General features: G+C 35.7%; 2 protein-coding genes across 3 annotated transcripts in view; one reads left to right on the top strand and one right to left on the bottom strand.

Moving 5' to 3' along the window:
- Window positions 1-558, bottom strand: part of LOC106154189 (uncharacterized) — a 20,529-nt gene extending 19,971 nt beyond the window's left edge. For both annotated transcript variants that reach the window (XR_015330900.1, XM_086994568.1), the window contains exons 1-2: window positions 368-558; window positions 60-135 (exon numbers count right to left, since the gene is read on the bottom strand). Coding sequence is in view for 1 of the 2 variants with exons in the window: in XM_086994568.1 (XP_086850694.1) it covers window positions 60-135; window positions 368-475 (184 nt within the window). In the remaining variant the exon portion in view is untranslated. The remainder of the gene's footprint in view (window positions 1-59; window positions 136-367) is intronic.
- On the top strand, window positions 546-15,685 carry LOC106154191 (pre-mRNA-processing factor 6). Its single transcript, XM_086994571.1, has 24 exons — window positions 546-681; window positions 981-1,040; window positions 1,420-1,504; window positions 1,898-2,095; window positions 2,459-2,553; window positions 2,834-2,915; window positions 3,225-3,344; window positions 3,776-3,870; window positions 4,143-4,335; window positions 5,025-5,151; window positions 5,453-5,571; window positions 6,172-6,334; window positions 7,025-7,133; window positions 7,433-7,502; window positions 8,121-8,242; window positions 8,933-9,026; window positions 9,298-9,462; window positions 9,974-10,075; window positions 10,804-10,878; window positions 11,207-11,340; window positions 11,709-11,776; window positions 12,147-12,285; window positions 13,586-13,712; window positions 14,320-15,685. Exons 1-24 carry the CDS (start codon window positions 602-604, stop codon window positions 14,470-14,472), a joined length of 2,775 nt encoding a protein of 924 aa, XP_086850697.1. The 5' UTR covers window positions 546-601; the 3' UTR covers window positions 14,473-15,685.

The raw sequence follows: 15,685 nt of genomic DNA, 5'->3' as shown, positions 1-15,685 counted from the left end.
ACTATCCAATCAAGGTGACAGCCGAGCGTGGGAACACAGCTGAAGTGTCATGGACAAACCTTTCGTCCTTCTCCTATCCTCCACCTCCGGAGGGGTCTCCATGCGGTCCAGGATATTGCCCAACAAATCCATCTTCTGAAATAGAAATAGCAAATTCAAATACGTACACTTGTCAATCATTCAGTAAATGTATGTATTTTGTGGACTGTATGGAAATTGACTTTTTTTCTTTCATTTTTCAATTATTAATATTAAAGGAAATATAAATACCCAAAATTACGGGTGATATTTGGCTCCTTTCTCTCCAACGTCATATTTCAAAAACTACTTTTATTTCACTGTCACATTAACATCGCTCATAACTTACCTTTATCTCTGATTCAAACAAAACTACACTAATTTCGATATCACGCAAAGAGAAACTTCTCGTGGGACTCCATGTTGCAAGTACCCGGATATAATTGTAGAAAATCATTTTCAACAAATCAGAATCACCGTGATAGTAAAGCCCGTAGCAAGTCGATTAATTTTGTCCAATGAAATTCCAGCAATTTCGCAGCCGGGTCTTGATGTGCGACACAATTTCGGCATCAATTTTGAGATGGCTATGGTAAACAAAAAGAAAAAGTCCTTTATAGGACTGCCAGCTCCTCTTGGCTATGTGCCTGGTTTAGGGAGAGGGTAAGCTAAGCGTTCTATTGATTAAGAGTGCTTGTTGAGGAGAAAGGTGGTGTGGTTGTGTTTGTGTGTGTGTGTGCGTGTGCGTGCGAGAGAGAGAGAGAGAGAGAGAAAGAGAGAGTTACCAAACGAGTGAGGCATTAAACATTTGGTGACAAAAGAAACATTTTTCAAATTGTGCTTAAGAAACAAGTTTTTTCATCTATTTCTGTTATTTGCATTATGGATTGTACATTTGTAATTTGGATTGTTTATCATATCTGCACTTTTGATTTTTATCTTTCCTTCACTTAAATTTCCAGTGCGACTGGCTTCACAACAAGATCTGATATTGGTCCTGCTAGGGATGCCAGTGATGTCAGGTAAGAACATTAAAAAATGAGGAGGGGGTAACGGTAGTAAGGGGATATTAGTTTAAGATATACATGTTGTATAGATGTACTAGTTAAGACTAAGTATGTAGATTTATAAATTACTACTTATTGCACCAAACTGACTGTAACGTCAACTTTATTTTCTGGTTCTAGACCAACAACACATGGAGACAACACAATAATTCAAATTGACACTTCACTCGTTGTGTTTCCCAAACTCCTTCTACATGCATACAACAGTAATAACATTGCATGTAAACACTACAATGTATACATTACATTCACAACATTTGACAGTTTTAATAATCATTCAATATTAAAATGGAAATCGCAAGTTCATTGAACTGAATTCTTGTGTTTCTTCCAGCGATGACCGCCATGCCCCTCCTGTAAAGAAAGCCAAACATGACGATGATGATGATGAAGATCTTAACGATGCCAACTATGATGAGGTGCGTTATATGTAATAATATATAATATAATATAATAATGTATAATATGTAATTAAATAAACTTTTTTTACGCTAAAATTACCTCGAGGGTATAAAATATTGGTGAGAGTGATTGAGCACTGGCACCACCATGTTTTGCTCAACAAATATAAAACAATGGACAGGGACAATTTTAAATACCAAAATGCAATCTTAAATCTCATCTATACGTGATGACATGATATTCATGGATAATTTTAAAAAATATGTCAGTTTCAATTTTTTATAAGATTTTAGTGTGTGTGAACAGGGTTTTAAAAATTGTTTGATTTTGTCTTGTTTCTATCCAACCTTTTTGTTGCATTATAATTAATGCTTATAGTATTTTTATAGTAGTTTACATCGTATTTGTAGTTCACTGGCTATGGAGGAAGTATTTGTGGCAAAGATCCTTATGACAAGGATGACGAAGAAGCTGACCAGATCTACGATTCTGTCGACAAACGTATGGATGAGAGAAGAAAGGAGAGGCGGGAGATGAGACTCAAGGAAGAAATTGAGAAGTTCCGTCAAGAGCGGCCAAAAATTCAGCAGCAGTTTTCAGATTTAAAGGTAGATTACATCATCCTAATTACCAACTTACTAATAGGTTCCTCTAGCTCAAATGCTAGTTTATGAATGAAAATAATAGCCCAATAAACAAGCACAAGAAATGCTGCAGCTAGTTACATTGAATTAGTTTGTAGAAATGTTTTTCGAGCATTCTTTAAGAAAATAAAAAAAAATTGTTTTTAGAGTTCAAACCCCCCTCCCCCCCCCCCCCCCCCCCCAAAAAAAAAAAATTAATTAATAAATAAAAAAAGGAAAAGAAAAAAGCAAGCAGTTATAAATCTGGTTACTTTTATAGATTAAACTGGTAAATATGGTGTTTTGTAGAAGTAATCTTCGATAATGTATTTGCTGTTTCATTTTCAGCGAGAGCTGGCAGATGTAAGCTTTGACGAGTGGGCCAGTCTACCAGATGTAGGAGACGCCAGAAACAAGAGACAAAGAAATCCAAAGGCTGACAAGTAGGTTATGTTTAAAAAGTTCACAAGATGGGGCCCAGATTAGAATTTGAGAAGTTCCTTCAAAAAAAAAAAAAAAAAAAAAAAAAGGATACTGGGATGATAATTTAAAGTATTTCTTGGATATTCATTTTTTGCTCTGTTCGGATGCAGCTATTATTTATTCTAATGTTTGCAGTCTGTGCACAAAACAAATTGAGCCTTCTGGCTCACTGAGGCACCAGAATATAAATATATATAGAATATAAGTTGAGATGGTAAAAATTTTGATATAATATTCCAGGTTTACACCTGTTCCTGACACATTCCTGGCAAACGCAGCTTCAAAACAAGACGGAAATGTGGCAGTATCAGCAAGAGATCAGGTACCATAATTCATAAGATAAGAGTTTATTCGGCCATCAATAAATGAATTAAAATTCGCATGCAACAGAAGTTGGATTACTTGCCGAGTAGAATGTGCAGAGTTTGATATATTCCAACATCAATTGAAATTTGTCTAAATTGAAATGTTTATAAAGTAATTTAAGCTTCTCAACTGAGGTGCAATGTATTCACATTAAATATGACAGCTTCTTAATGTACAGTAATTAAGTTTGGAATAACAAAGCCCTATGGTGCGATGTCTTGTGGATTAGCCACACCTGTATTTATGTTATCTTACTGTTATCTAGTTTGGTATTGCCACTCCCTATGGTGCCATGACCCCAGGGTTGTCAACTCCTGCTGCTGATATTGACATGAAGAAAATAGGACAGGCGAGAAACACACTCATGGACATCAAACTCACGCAGGTTGGTAAAGAAATAATAAAAAAATATAATGCCTCTCAGAAAATGACATACTGTATATAAATCCCATTGTAGATTTTGGTATAATTATAGAAATTGATTAATACATAGCTTCTTTAATGTTTGTTCATCATTAATTGATGACTAAAAGTATTAAAAATAGATAGAAAAAACAAATTATAAATAAATAGATAAATGAATTAATAAATAGATACTTAAGTGAATAATTAATTTATAAATTGAAATAAATAGGTGAATGAATTAATGAGTAGATAAGTAAATTAATGAATGAATTAGTTAATGAAATGAAATGAATATGTGAATGAATTAAAGAGTAGACAAGTAAATGAATGAATGAATGAATAAATGATATAATGAACGTGCTTGCATTATTTGATTAAAAACATGCAAATGACCCAATGTCTACATTCCAGGTGTCAGACTCGGTCAGTGGCCAAACTGTGGTGGACCCCAAGGGCTACCTGACTGACCTACAGTCCATGCTGCCCTCTCATGGTGGAGACATCAGGTGAGGAAATCCCTCATAAACTTCACTTTTTTGGGAGTATAAATGAGATTCTGAGTAAATAATAGAAGTTCACTTTTCTTGGAGTATAATTGAGATTCTGAATAAATAATAGAACTTCACTTTTCTTGGAGTATAAAAACCAGACATGCTGAAAAATTTTGTCCTAAATCCTTCAGATTCTGAATTTAGGTAAGAGAATTTCACTGTCAGTATATTTTTTCCACATATTAAAACACAATATAATGGCGTGTAATTGCTGTGATGTCTTTTAGTGATGTCAAGAAGGCAAGGTTACTATTGAAGTCAGTGAGAGAAACCAACCCCAAGCACCCGCCAGCATGGATAGCCTCTGCCAGACTGGAGGAAGTGACAGGAAAACTGCAGGCAGCAAGAAATCTGATCATGAAGGGATGCGAGGAGTGTCCTAACAGTGAGGATGTGTGGCTGGAGGCTGCGAGACTCATGGTGAGAGGAGTGCGCACGCACGCACACACACGCACAAACTCACACACATTCAGGTGCTCATGAACAAACTCATTCATATGCACATGTGCAAACATACATGCACATACATGTGCAAACAAAGATATGTGCACATGCATGTGAGTTTTATGTATGTATAAAAATGAAACCAATTCCTGGACATAAGAGGGCTTATATATATATACTTTATTTGTAGCCATATCAGATTCTGTTAAGTATGTCGGATTATTCACATCCAGTTTAATCTGGAGAAATGGATCAGTCAGCATCTTATTAGCTTGCACAATTATTGTCACAACTGAGGCAACCACCAGTCTTTTCTGACACAATCACAGCCACACTAAACAAGGGTCACTCTCAACAAAAAGGAGCACATTCAACACAATCAGATAACATTGTCACGATATATAAAACAGATCACATCAAATAGAGACAAATTCACACCAAACTCAATTGGATCGCCCTCTTACACAATCCTTGTTGCTACCAACACAATCACTGTCACAACCAACACAATCAACATCACACCTAACACAATCAAGTTGTATCCAACACAAATCACAACCAACACAGTCACTGTCACAATCACACCTAACACAATCAAGTTCTATGCAACACAAATCACAACCAATACAATCCCTGTCACAGCTAACACAATGTATCTTCTCCAGCCAGGAGACCAGGCCAAGGCAGTGGTGGCCCAGGCAGTGAGGTCTCTGCAGCATTCAGTGAGGGTGTGGATCAAGGCAGCAGACCTGGAGGTGGAGCTGAAGGGAAAGAAGAGGGTGTTCAGAAAGGGTGAGTTGGGGGGGGGGGGGAGGCATTGTGTTCAACTGAGTCTGGGACTGTTGATATTTGTAATCTCTTAGTAATTGTTGTTTACATAGATGCTTGTGCTGTTCTCTGGTTGCCTTGTTTTTACCTTTGTTGTTAACAGCCCAACTCAAAAAGTTACATAAGGATTTTTATAAAATTTTCAGCAAAGGTTAAAATTAGCATCTGTTAGACATTGGTGGTGATCCATCAATTGTCCCAAACTAATGTCATTTTGTTTGAATATTTTTTATTGGTGATTTTACTTTGTGTATTTTCATTACAGCCTTGGAGCATGTCCCAAACTCTGTGCGTCTGTGGAAGGCGGCGGTAGAACTGGAGGAGGAGGAGGATGCCAGGATTATGTTGAGTAGAGCAGTGGAGTGTTGTCCCACCAGTGTGGAGGTGAGCATTGGTGTCACAACCAACACATTCAGGTGTCACAGCTAACACAATCTGCTGTCACAACCAACACATTCTGGTGTCCCAACTAACACAAGCTGGTTTCATAACCAACAAAATCTGGTTTCACAACCAACTCATTTTGTTGTCCCAACTAACACAAGTTAAGTGTCACTACCAGCACATTCTGATGTCACAACCAATACATTTTGTCGTCCCAACTAACACAAGTTAAGTGTCACAACCAACACATTCTGGTGTCACAACCAATACATTTTGTTGTCACAGCCAACACAGACTGTTTTCACAACAAACACAATCTGTAGTCACAACTAACACAATTGTTGGTGAAGACTTGAACTTGCAGAGTATACTTTCTGCTCATTAAAAAGGTTATATTTCAATGTAATATTTTCATCTGTGTCTTATCTGCTACTTAAACATCTTTTCACCTGATTTCTGATTGGCTGTACTGTTACAGTTGCTCTGGCCAAATTGTAAAGAAAAATATACATTCAGAATTGTACAATAATGCCTAACACACTCTTCTCACATCTAAAGCAGTATTATTTTCCCACTAACGAAATCTGTTATTCACTTCAGCTGTGGCTTGCTCTGGCCAGGCTAGAGAACTACGAGAATGCCAGGAAGGTGCTGAACAAGGCGAGAGAAAACATCCCCACGGACAGACAGATCTGGGTCACGGCCGCCAAGCTGGAGGAAGCCCACGGCAACACTCACATGGTGGAGAAGATCATAGAAAGAGGTGTGTGGTTATCACTAGAAGTTTTATAGTTGAACTGACTTTCAAGAGAGTTTAGACATAAATTTTAAGTGCAAAGGAATATTGACAAATGAAGAGAAAGAAAATTTGCAAATGATGGAAAAGATTATAGAAAAAGGTTTGTGGTTATCACTAGAAGTTTTATAGAAAGTTGGACTGTCAATAAAAAAAGATGTGATATAAAAGGTGAACTTTGAAGGAATATTGGCTAAAAAAGGGAAAAAACTTAGCAAATGATGGAAAAGAGTATAGAAAGAGGTGTGTGGTTATCACTATGGTAAACTAATGGCTCAGTCATTTCAACCCGAAAAAGTGTGAATTTTACAGATACTATATTTTTCAGTGATAAATTTTTTAAATTAGAACATTTCTAGTGGTAACAACGCAGTCAAAAAGCAGACTTCACAGGCTAATAGCTTTATTCTATACACTGTAAAAGCACCATAATGCTAAATAGAAGTGTATTTTTAATGATCCCAGAATTATTTCTACTTAATTTTAAGTACTGAATGGTTAAAGTTGTAGAAAGATGGGCAAACATGTAAAAGAAAAGTTATCAAATCGAGAATTAAAAAAACCTAAATTAGTTTGGAAAAAAGTTGAATTATACAGAGAAGAAAAATGAACAATGTGGAGCGGAAAGTTATTGAAATGTATTTACTTTCATTCAAGCCCTGAACTCTCTGCGGGCCAACATGGTAGAAATCAGCCGAGACCAGTGGATCAAGGATGCCGAGGACTGCGAGAAATCTGGGAGTATTCACACCTGTCAGGCCATTATGTAAGTTCACACAACCAAAGATGAGTTTTAAAATAAATCATAGTATTAAAACTGGTCTAAACTTTAGGACGTCTCTGACACAAGTATTAAATGGCATACAGAAGTTTTTATTTATAATAAAAGTAGATAACTTTGGCCTAAAAGTTTAGCCCCATTACCCAACTGTAGCTCTTTTGTGACTTACCAGTTTATTTGCTACGAGTTTAGAATATTATCTTATAAACATTTTAAATGTTGTAAACATGTGGGAAATTATCTTATTTTTTCCCCATTATTTATTTATTTAATTACATTTGCAGTCGAGCAGTTGTTGGTGTTGGAGTTGAAGATGAGGACAGAAAGCACACTTGGATGGAAGATGCAGAATCTGTGAGTACTGAGTCTTAATGTTTGTTTCTTAGCTAAAACACAAATGACATGTAAGTATTATTACTGACAAGAGAGCAGGTCAAAGAATAGCTTTGACCGATATATGAGTTTGTGTCTAAAGCAGTTGGTAATTTAAGACTGGTTCGATCTGTCTGGATCGATCTAACTCCCTGGGGAGTCTCACTAAATTATTATCAACTTAACTGGCTTAAATGTTGTCACACCCACCGAATCAGCTAGGGTAAAGATAATTACCCCCTAATAGTTTTTCTGCTGCCACTTTCAAAATAAATGTAATCCTCTGGAAAGTAAATGAGTAATTGAATATTATGAATCTCAAAGAATTAAAAAGTGAAATAAATCTAATGTTTGAAATTTATGATTTCTTTTTAGATAATTCATTTCAAAAAAAGCACTTCAGATACAAGAGAAAAAAAGCAGTTACAAATACAGAAAAGAGAAAAGTAAAGAAAAATGAATACACAAATATATACACATACATACATACACACAGAAGATGGGAAGTAGTTAAATATACACATAAAATAGATTAAATCACTTTTTCGAAAAACTTTTTACTATGGAAGAAATATGCAATTATTTACCTTTTTTTTCCAGTGTGCCTCACAGGGAGCCGTGGAGTGCGCCAGGGCCATTTATGCACATGCACTTTCTGTGTTCCCCAGCAAGAAGAGTATCTGGCTACGAGCAGCTTTCTTTGAGAAGAATTATGGGACAAAGTTAGTGTCATATCTTTTTCAGTTTTTGGTATTGCTGAGTTGGGCTCTTTTAACTCTTAGACTACATAGGGTCAGATATGGCCGACCCACTTGAATGCTTCCCCACGGGGAATCTATTCAGTGTCTATTAGTGGATTAGATGGCAAGATTTTTAGGGGGTTGCCAAATTTAACCACAGTCTAGTAAGTGCACTGTTCTGAATGGGGCCTTAGAATTTTTCTATGCCAAAATGATGGGCGATATACATATAATAAAGTCAAATTTCCCCCAGGCAACATCTGAATTCAGAGTTGATTTTTACTTATATCTTCAAGTTGATGTCTGTCAGGATATGAGGCAACATGTGTTGTTGTAGATACAAGACGAGAGAAGTTAATTGTCCTTTATCCTTACAAACACAGGGGTATTTTACAGCAGTAACTTATATTTTATCTGTTGATTGAAAAATATATCAGGTACTGAGTGTTTAAAAAATTGATGAAATTATTTCTTACAATAACTTTGATTATCCTTTTGGGTTTGCTCCATAGGGAGTCTGTGGGAGCCCTCCTTCATAACAACAAACATTAAAGCAATTAAGTATGAAATTATCTTATATCTGTTATATCAGCTACTAAGTGTTAAAGCTAGAGCAATTACTTCTTACACTGACTTTGATTATCCTTTATAAACTTTGGTTTTGCTCTTCAGGGAATCTCTGGAAACCCTCCTTCAGAAGGCCGTTGCCCACTGCCCCAAGGCAGAAACTCTGTGGCTGATGGGAGCCAAATCAAAATGGCTGACGGTAAGTAGAATTTGATTTTTAGAAAAAAAAAAGATAAATTGTGAGCTAGGGGCCTACTCTTTAAAACAAAAATTTCAGCCATCTGTCAATTATGATAAATTGAAATACTAAAATAAACTGGTAAGTAGTGTTCTGGGGGGGACTCATTTCAAATGAAAAACACTCGAAGACCAAAATTCCAGCCATGTGTCAGCTATGATATTTTTCAGGATTTATTTGCAAAGGTTTACTTCTATTTCTGAATCTATAATTAATTTTTTTTTTTAATCAGGGAGATGTACCAGCTGCCAGAAGCATTCTGGCCCTTGCCTTCCAAGCCAATCCAAACAGCGAGGAGATATGGCTGGCAGCCGTGAAACTGGAGAGCGAGAACAACGAGTTTGAGAGATCACGAAGGTTGCTGGAGAAAGCTCGTGCCAGTGCACCTACTGCCAGGGTAAGGGCTCGTCCAACGAACATGCATAGCCACGTATAGTGAATTTTCAGTGCATGTGAGCATTTGTACGATGCTTTTATGCGTATGTATCATGGGGATGTTTTATGTTGATTATATTTTTAAAAATTATTTAAATCTGGATTTAAACTTCCATAGCAAATGATAGAATTATTAGTAATTGAGTTCTGAAAAAAAAATGGAACAGTTGCTAAGTTTATTTTCACACTTATATCTATGTATCTGTATACTGATCGTAGATAAAATCGGTGAAAGATGGCCAAGTATGGAGCCGATTTAAAACCTGAACCTTTAATTTAGGACTCATATCTCTGCTTTAAAGACCTTAATTTTAGACCCAAATATCTGTTTTAAGACCAGTATCTTCAATTTAAGACCTGTTTATCTTCATTTTAAGACCTGAGTCTTCAATTTAAGACCTGCATCTTCATTTTAAGACCTGTATCTTCATTTTAAGACCTGCATCTTCAATTTAAGACCTTTTATCTTTCAGGTATGGATGAAATCAGTGAAGTTGGAGTGGTGTTTGGGAGACATCAAAAGAGCGAAAGCCTTTCTTCAGGAGGCAGTAAATCATTACCCAGACTTTGCCAAGGTTGTTTATACTGTGGTTCAGAATTAAATTTAAATTTTGCTTTAAAAAGTGCATCGTGAAAAAGGCATTTATTTCCTTTATTGACCAGTGTTTTTTTCATCTGACATGTTTTTGAATATTTGATTACATTTTTCTGTTTCTCATTCATTTTGGTCCCTCAATGAAAAAATGTGAATATTTGAAAAAAATGAAAATATGATGATAGTTCTGTGTATTTTATTGTCACAGTGTAAGGATATGGGGATTTTTTTGTTTGTTTGTTTGTTTGTTTATTTTTTAATTTAATTTGCAACTACAGTCTTTCATGTATTGTAGTAAATTGTAAGAATCTTGCATTGTATCAATATAAATGTAACAAAACTAAACAGAAAAGGGGAGTTTTTGAGCCATATTAGTTGTGCTCAGAGTTTCATCATGTTTTCATAATTTCCTTAAGAAAGTGTTCACAGGGTAAACCAACTGTGGGAGTTTTTATTTTATCGATGAGATATTTGGTAAAAACAGGTAAGAACAAATAAAATGAATTTCTTTTCAGCCTGAATATTAAGCATACAAATAAATGTCAAAGCATAATGCATTTTCTGTTAAATGTGAGAGTGTCAGTGAATTGTTTCCTTTTTATGTACAGACAGATGTGTCTGTACATATAGCCGTCATTTTTTTTGTATCATCCTGTATGTGTGAAATATTTTATCAATAAAGATGTTTTTATAATTTTAATTATTTAGTTGTGGATGATGAAAGGTCAGATAGAAGAACAGCTGGGGAACAATGTGGAGGCCAGAGAGGCTTACAGTCAGGGGGTGAGCTTTCGTTTATTTATTTATTTATTTATTTATTTATTTATTTATTTATTTATTTATTTCGGTCTCAATAATTATTTATTTTGATAAAAAGTCTGTTTCTGAAGTTTCTCTATTACTGATAATCATTGAAAACTTGAATCTGACTTTTAAAGTGTGCTTGGCCAAGGAGACTTTTATAAATGTTCATGAAATTTCAATTTTCCATTGTCTGTAGGCTTCATTTCAATTTTTGAGGTGAGCTAGTTCAAGTAATGTGAAGGTCAATCAGGTCCTCGGACTATCACCCTTTTTACAGAAATCTAAAATGTTTTGTTTTAATACATAGTTAAAAAAATGTCCCGGGGCTATCCCGATGTGGATCCTGTTGTCCCAGTTGGAGGAGAGGACGGGACAGCTGATCAAGGCTAGGTCCATCCTGGAGAAGGCTCGTCTCAGGAACCCCCAGTGTGCAGAGCTTTGGTAGGTCACTTTTTATGTACAGACTCTGTCTGTCTATATAGGAAACCCCGGTGTGCTGAGCTGTGGTAGGTCACTTTTTATGTACAGACTTAATATATATGTATAAGAACCCCCAGCGTGCTGAGCTGTGGTAGGTCACTTTTTATGTACAGACTCAGTGTATCGATATAGGAACCCCCGGTGTCTTAGCTGTGGTAGGTCAGTTTTTATGTGCAGACTATATATTTTTTCAAAAGACTAGACTAGGTAATTACATCCTATCTCAGTGTCACTTACAAAAAGTTGGACCCTAAAAATGTAAGTGTGAATTGTAGATAAAATATTGTAGTGAATGGAGAAAGTCATATATATGCTTATTGTGATTCCAGGCTGGAGGCTGTGAGAGTTGAAGTAAGAGGAGGACTGAAGAATATCGCACAAACGCTAATGGCAAAAGGTGAGTACTGGTATACAGTATCAGTGTGATCTTTTCAATGGGCAAAAATAAACCTACGGATAGTTAGATGATTTAATAGTCACAAAAAGTGTATTGATATATAGTATCTTTGGTGCTTTTACAGCATAGAATAAAATAATGAGAGTTGCCTGCTTTAAAATTTTGTTTTGTCCATAAGTCACCAGATCATCTTGCTCTAAAAATTTGGGCCTGACGTATAAGGGTAAAAAGAAAGCTTTTCAGTGGCCCCCCCTTATGGTGGCCATGAGTTCACTCAGTGGCACCGGAATAAAGGAACATTGATACTAAACTCATTAGAAATTGTTTTAAAATATATATTTCTTGAAGGTATTTTTGACGAATATTTCAGCCCTCCAGGAGTGCCCCAGTGCAGGTATTTTGTGGGCAGAGGCGGTTTTCATGGAGGCCAGACCCCAGAGGAAGACCAAGTCTGTGGATGCCTTGAAACGCTGCGAGCACGACCCCAATGTGCTGTTGGCAGTCTCAAAGTGAGTGGCAGATCGTAGGCCAAGGGACCGTTCACATGCAAAATCTATTTTCTAAAAATCTAAAAATCTATTTGCGGTATCTTGTGATCACGGTCTGTGCCCTGAATACCCCGCGACGTAATTACTGGCATCGCCGAGAATTAATTACAGCTTTGGAAGAAAACGACTCGCGCTGCCCGTAATTACGCCGTGGGGTATTCAGGGCACAGATGGTGATCACAAGATAAAGCAAATAGATTTTTAGAAAATAGATTTTGCATGTGAACTGTCCCCTATTGGTTGTCATTTAGGCTAGTTCTACATCATGTATTGAGTGTCCTCAGGGATGTGATTCTACCTTTTTTTATGTACAGACACAGATGTGTCTGTACATATAGCCGTCATCTGCATCTGTCGTCGCCGTCGTCGCCGTTTTGTTTTATGTTAAAAAAGTGTTAAAAATGGAAATAAACCCATTTCAGAACAGTGCTGTCTTGTTTACATTTTGGCATTTTCAAGGCGTGACTTTGAAGTTCCATGGGCCTGAAGACCTTTGCTAGTCACATTTTCTGAATATCTGTGATACTAATATTTTATAATTAAAAATTGATGGTCATTAAGCTGTTAAACATTATGTAATATTGCATCAAAATTTGAAGAAACCCCTATTTTGGGCACTGCTTCCATGATGACCATTTAAGGAACATCGTGTCACTTACTGTTCTCAAACTTACAGGAAAGAAACATGGGACTAAAATACAGCTTCAGTAGGCAATGCAGTCTGTTTGGTATTTTTATTTATTTATTTATTTATTTATTTTTTGGCAGTTAAACAGTTTTTTGCGAAAATTTAATTTTTCACATATTGGCATTTTCAAGGTGTGACTTTAAAGTTCCATGATCTTGAAGACTTTTGCTTGTCACATTTTCTGAATGTCCATGTTACTAATATTTTATTAATAACATTTGATTGTCATTATGCTGTTCAACATTATGTAATGTTGCATCAAAATTTGAAGAAACCCCTATTTTGGGCACTGCTCCTATGATGACCATTTAAGGGAAATCATGTCACTTACTGTTCTCAAACTTACAGGAAAGAAACATGGGTCTAACATACAGCTTCAATTGGCAACGCAGTCTGTTTGGTAAATTTTTCTGGCAATTTAACAGTTTTTTGTGAAAATTTAATTTTTCACTTATTTGCATCTTTATTTTCTGTTCTTTGTCTGTACATTTGACAGCTTTGCTGCCTTGTTTTTGAATGTGCTCGAAATTTTGTGGAAATATTCTTTATATTTTTAAAAAAAATTAATTGCAGGTTGTTTTGGAGTGAGAGGAAAATCAGCAAGGCCAGAGACTGGTTTACAAGGACAGTAAAACTGGACCCGGATAACGGGGACGCCTGGGCAACCTTTTATAAGTTTGAGATGATTCATGGAACGGAGGTGTGTGTGTGTGTGGTCTCTCTTTAATAAAATGAATTATTTTAGAGCCCATTCAGAATTGATCTGAGGACTAACAGATCTGCAGACTAAATATGACTTTACCAACTTAATTATGTGATGTTGCTAATTTAATGATGGTCTCCCTGCCTCCTCATGTACTGCCGGTGCTGAGATTTAATGATTTTAATGATGCGTGTGGAGGTGGGGAGGCCATCAGGGAATTAGGTGGCATGCTTTTAAGTGGTGGCGGCCATATTTAGTCAGCGGACCCTTAGATCATGTGTTCTGCATGAGCTCTTTATCTATTACTGGACACACAAATGTCTCTCTAACTCTCTCTTTCTCTCAGTCTAGTTTTATTAGTAAACATATATTTTTATATCATCTTTTTTTATCTAATACAAAAAATATTAGAAATTAAGTTGTGATATGGTTTTTATTATGAGAAAAAAATTATTAAAATATGAGTTTGATAATGTATCTATTATGAAAAAATTAGTAGAAATTGAGTTGTTATTATGTATTTATTACAAAAAAAAAAAAACAATTAAAGAAATTGTAATATGAGTTGTTATTATATATTAATTATTACATAATTTTGTCCCAGGACCAGCAGCGTGAGGTGAGAACAAGATGCCTGGCCCAGGAACCTCATCACGGTGAAAAGTGGTGTAAAATATCCAAAGATATCAAAAATTGGAGAAAAAAGACGGAAGAAATACTAGAAACAGTCGCTGCATCCATACAAATACCAACGTGAAGAACGCTTTCCAAATTTCAAGGATGAAGACTGAAGAACTACTAAAAACAGTGGCTGCATTGATGTAAATACTGTCCTGAATGAAACTTTTGCAATCAGAAATTGGAAGAAAAAATACAGGGCTTCTAGAAACTGTATGTGCATCTATTAGAAAATTATAAGAACAGGAAAGATTTTCTAGAAACCATGGATTCACAGACAGAACATCTAAAAATAATGTCTGCATCCAGGCAACTAGAAGCAATTCATTTTGTATTGACATTAATTTTGTTGTTAACCGAGAGCTCATTTTACACACTAATTGGTGTCAAGGAAATTTGATGGAAGGAAAGCTGCCCAGCATGCTGTATTCTAAAGCAACTGTTTTCACTTGGTGGGAAAATGTGTTCAAAATAACTAGATTGATATATTCGTGAAAACTAAATTCCTTATTTTTCAAAAATCCTGTGTGGGCTGCTTTGTCTTAATTTCATTCAGAGGAACAACTGAAGCTGGCAGTAAATTGTAATTTCACTGTTTACTGATCTTATGAAACCATTGATATATGGGGCGGGGTGAATGATAACAAGCCACCTGAGGAAAAAAAAAAACACTCGACAGGAAAAAGGTATTTCAGGTACCTAGTAGCATTGAAGTGTTTAATTCAGCACTTGGCTTAGGAGAGAATTACCAGAAAAAACAATCTCATATTTTATTGTGATATATGAAAAAGCCAATAAATAATCACCCATAGAAACAGGAAAGTTTTTTATCTTTCTGTCTCTCTAGTAGCACGTACAGTTTTACAAGAGGTTCTGAATCACAAAGATTTATGATAAAAACTTAGGAAAATGAACATACTACATAACTACAGGTAGGTTTTGCAAATTACTATCCTGAACAAATTACGGACCATGCCATCACTACACCTTTACTTGGTTCCCTATTCCAGTGTGTTATTCAATTTAGATTATAGTTCAATGACGCCCAAAGTAGAATGAGTTCTTGTACATTAACATGTTTTAAGTATATTTCTTGCAATTTTGTTCAAGTACTTTAAACACATTGAGTTTTTTTTTTTTTACAGTTCCTAGGTGACTGATGATTTTTATAATTTTGTACCTTGTTTTCTACCTATAATTTATTTTATTTGACACCGGAGAATCCACATCCCATTTACTAGCTATCCATGCTGTCTTCAGGCACCAGTTTCACACACACACAACAACAAAAA

The sequence above is a fragment of the Lingula anatina genome, chromosome 8 (assembly GCF_051362555.1).
Source record: "Lingula anatina isolate TDL-2025a chromosome 8, LinAna3.0, whole genome shotgun sequence".
Classification (NCBI taxonomy): domain Eukaryota; kingdom Metazoa; phylum Brachiopoda; class Lingulata; order Lingulida; family Lingulidae; genus Lingula; species Lingula anatina.
Note: the sequence above shows the minus strand (reverse complement) of the source record. Positions and strands in the feature narration are given on the sequence as shown.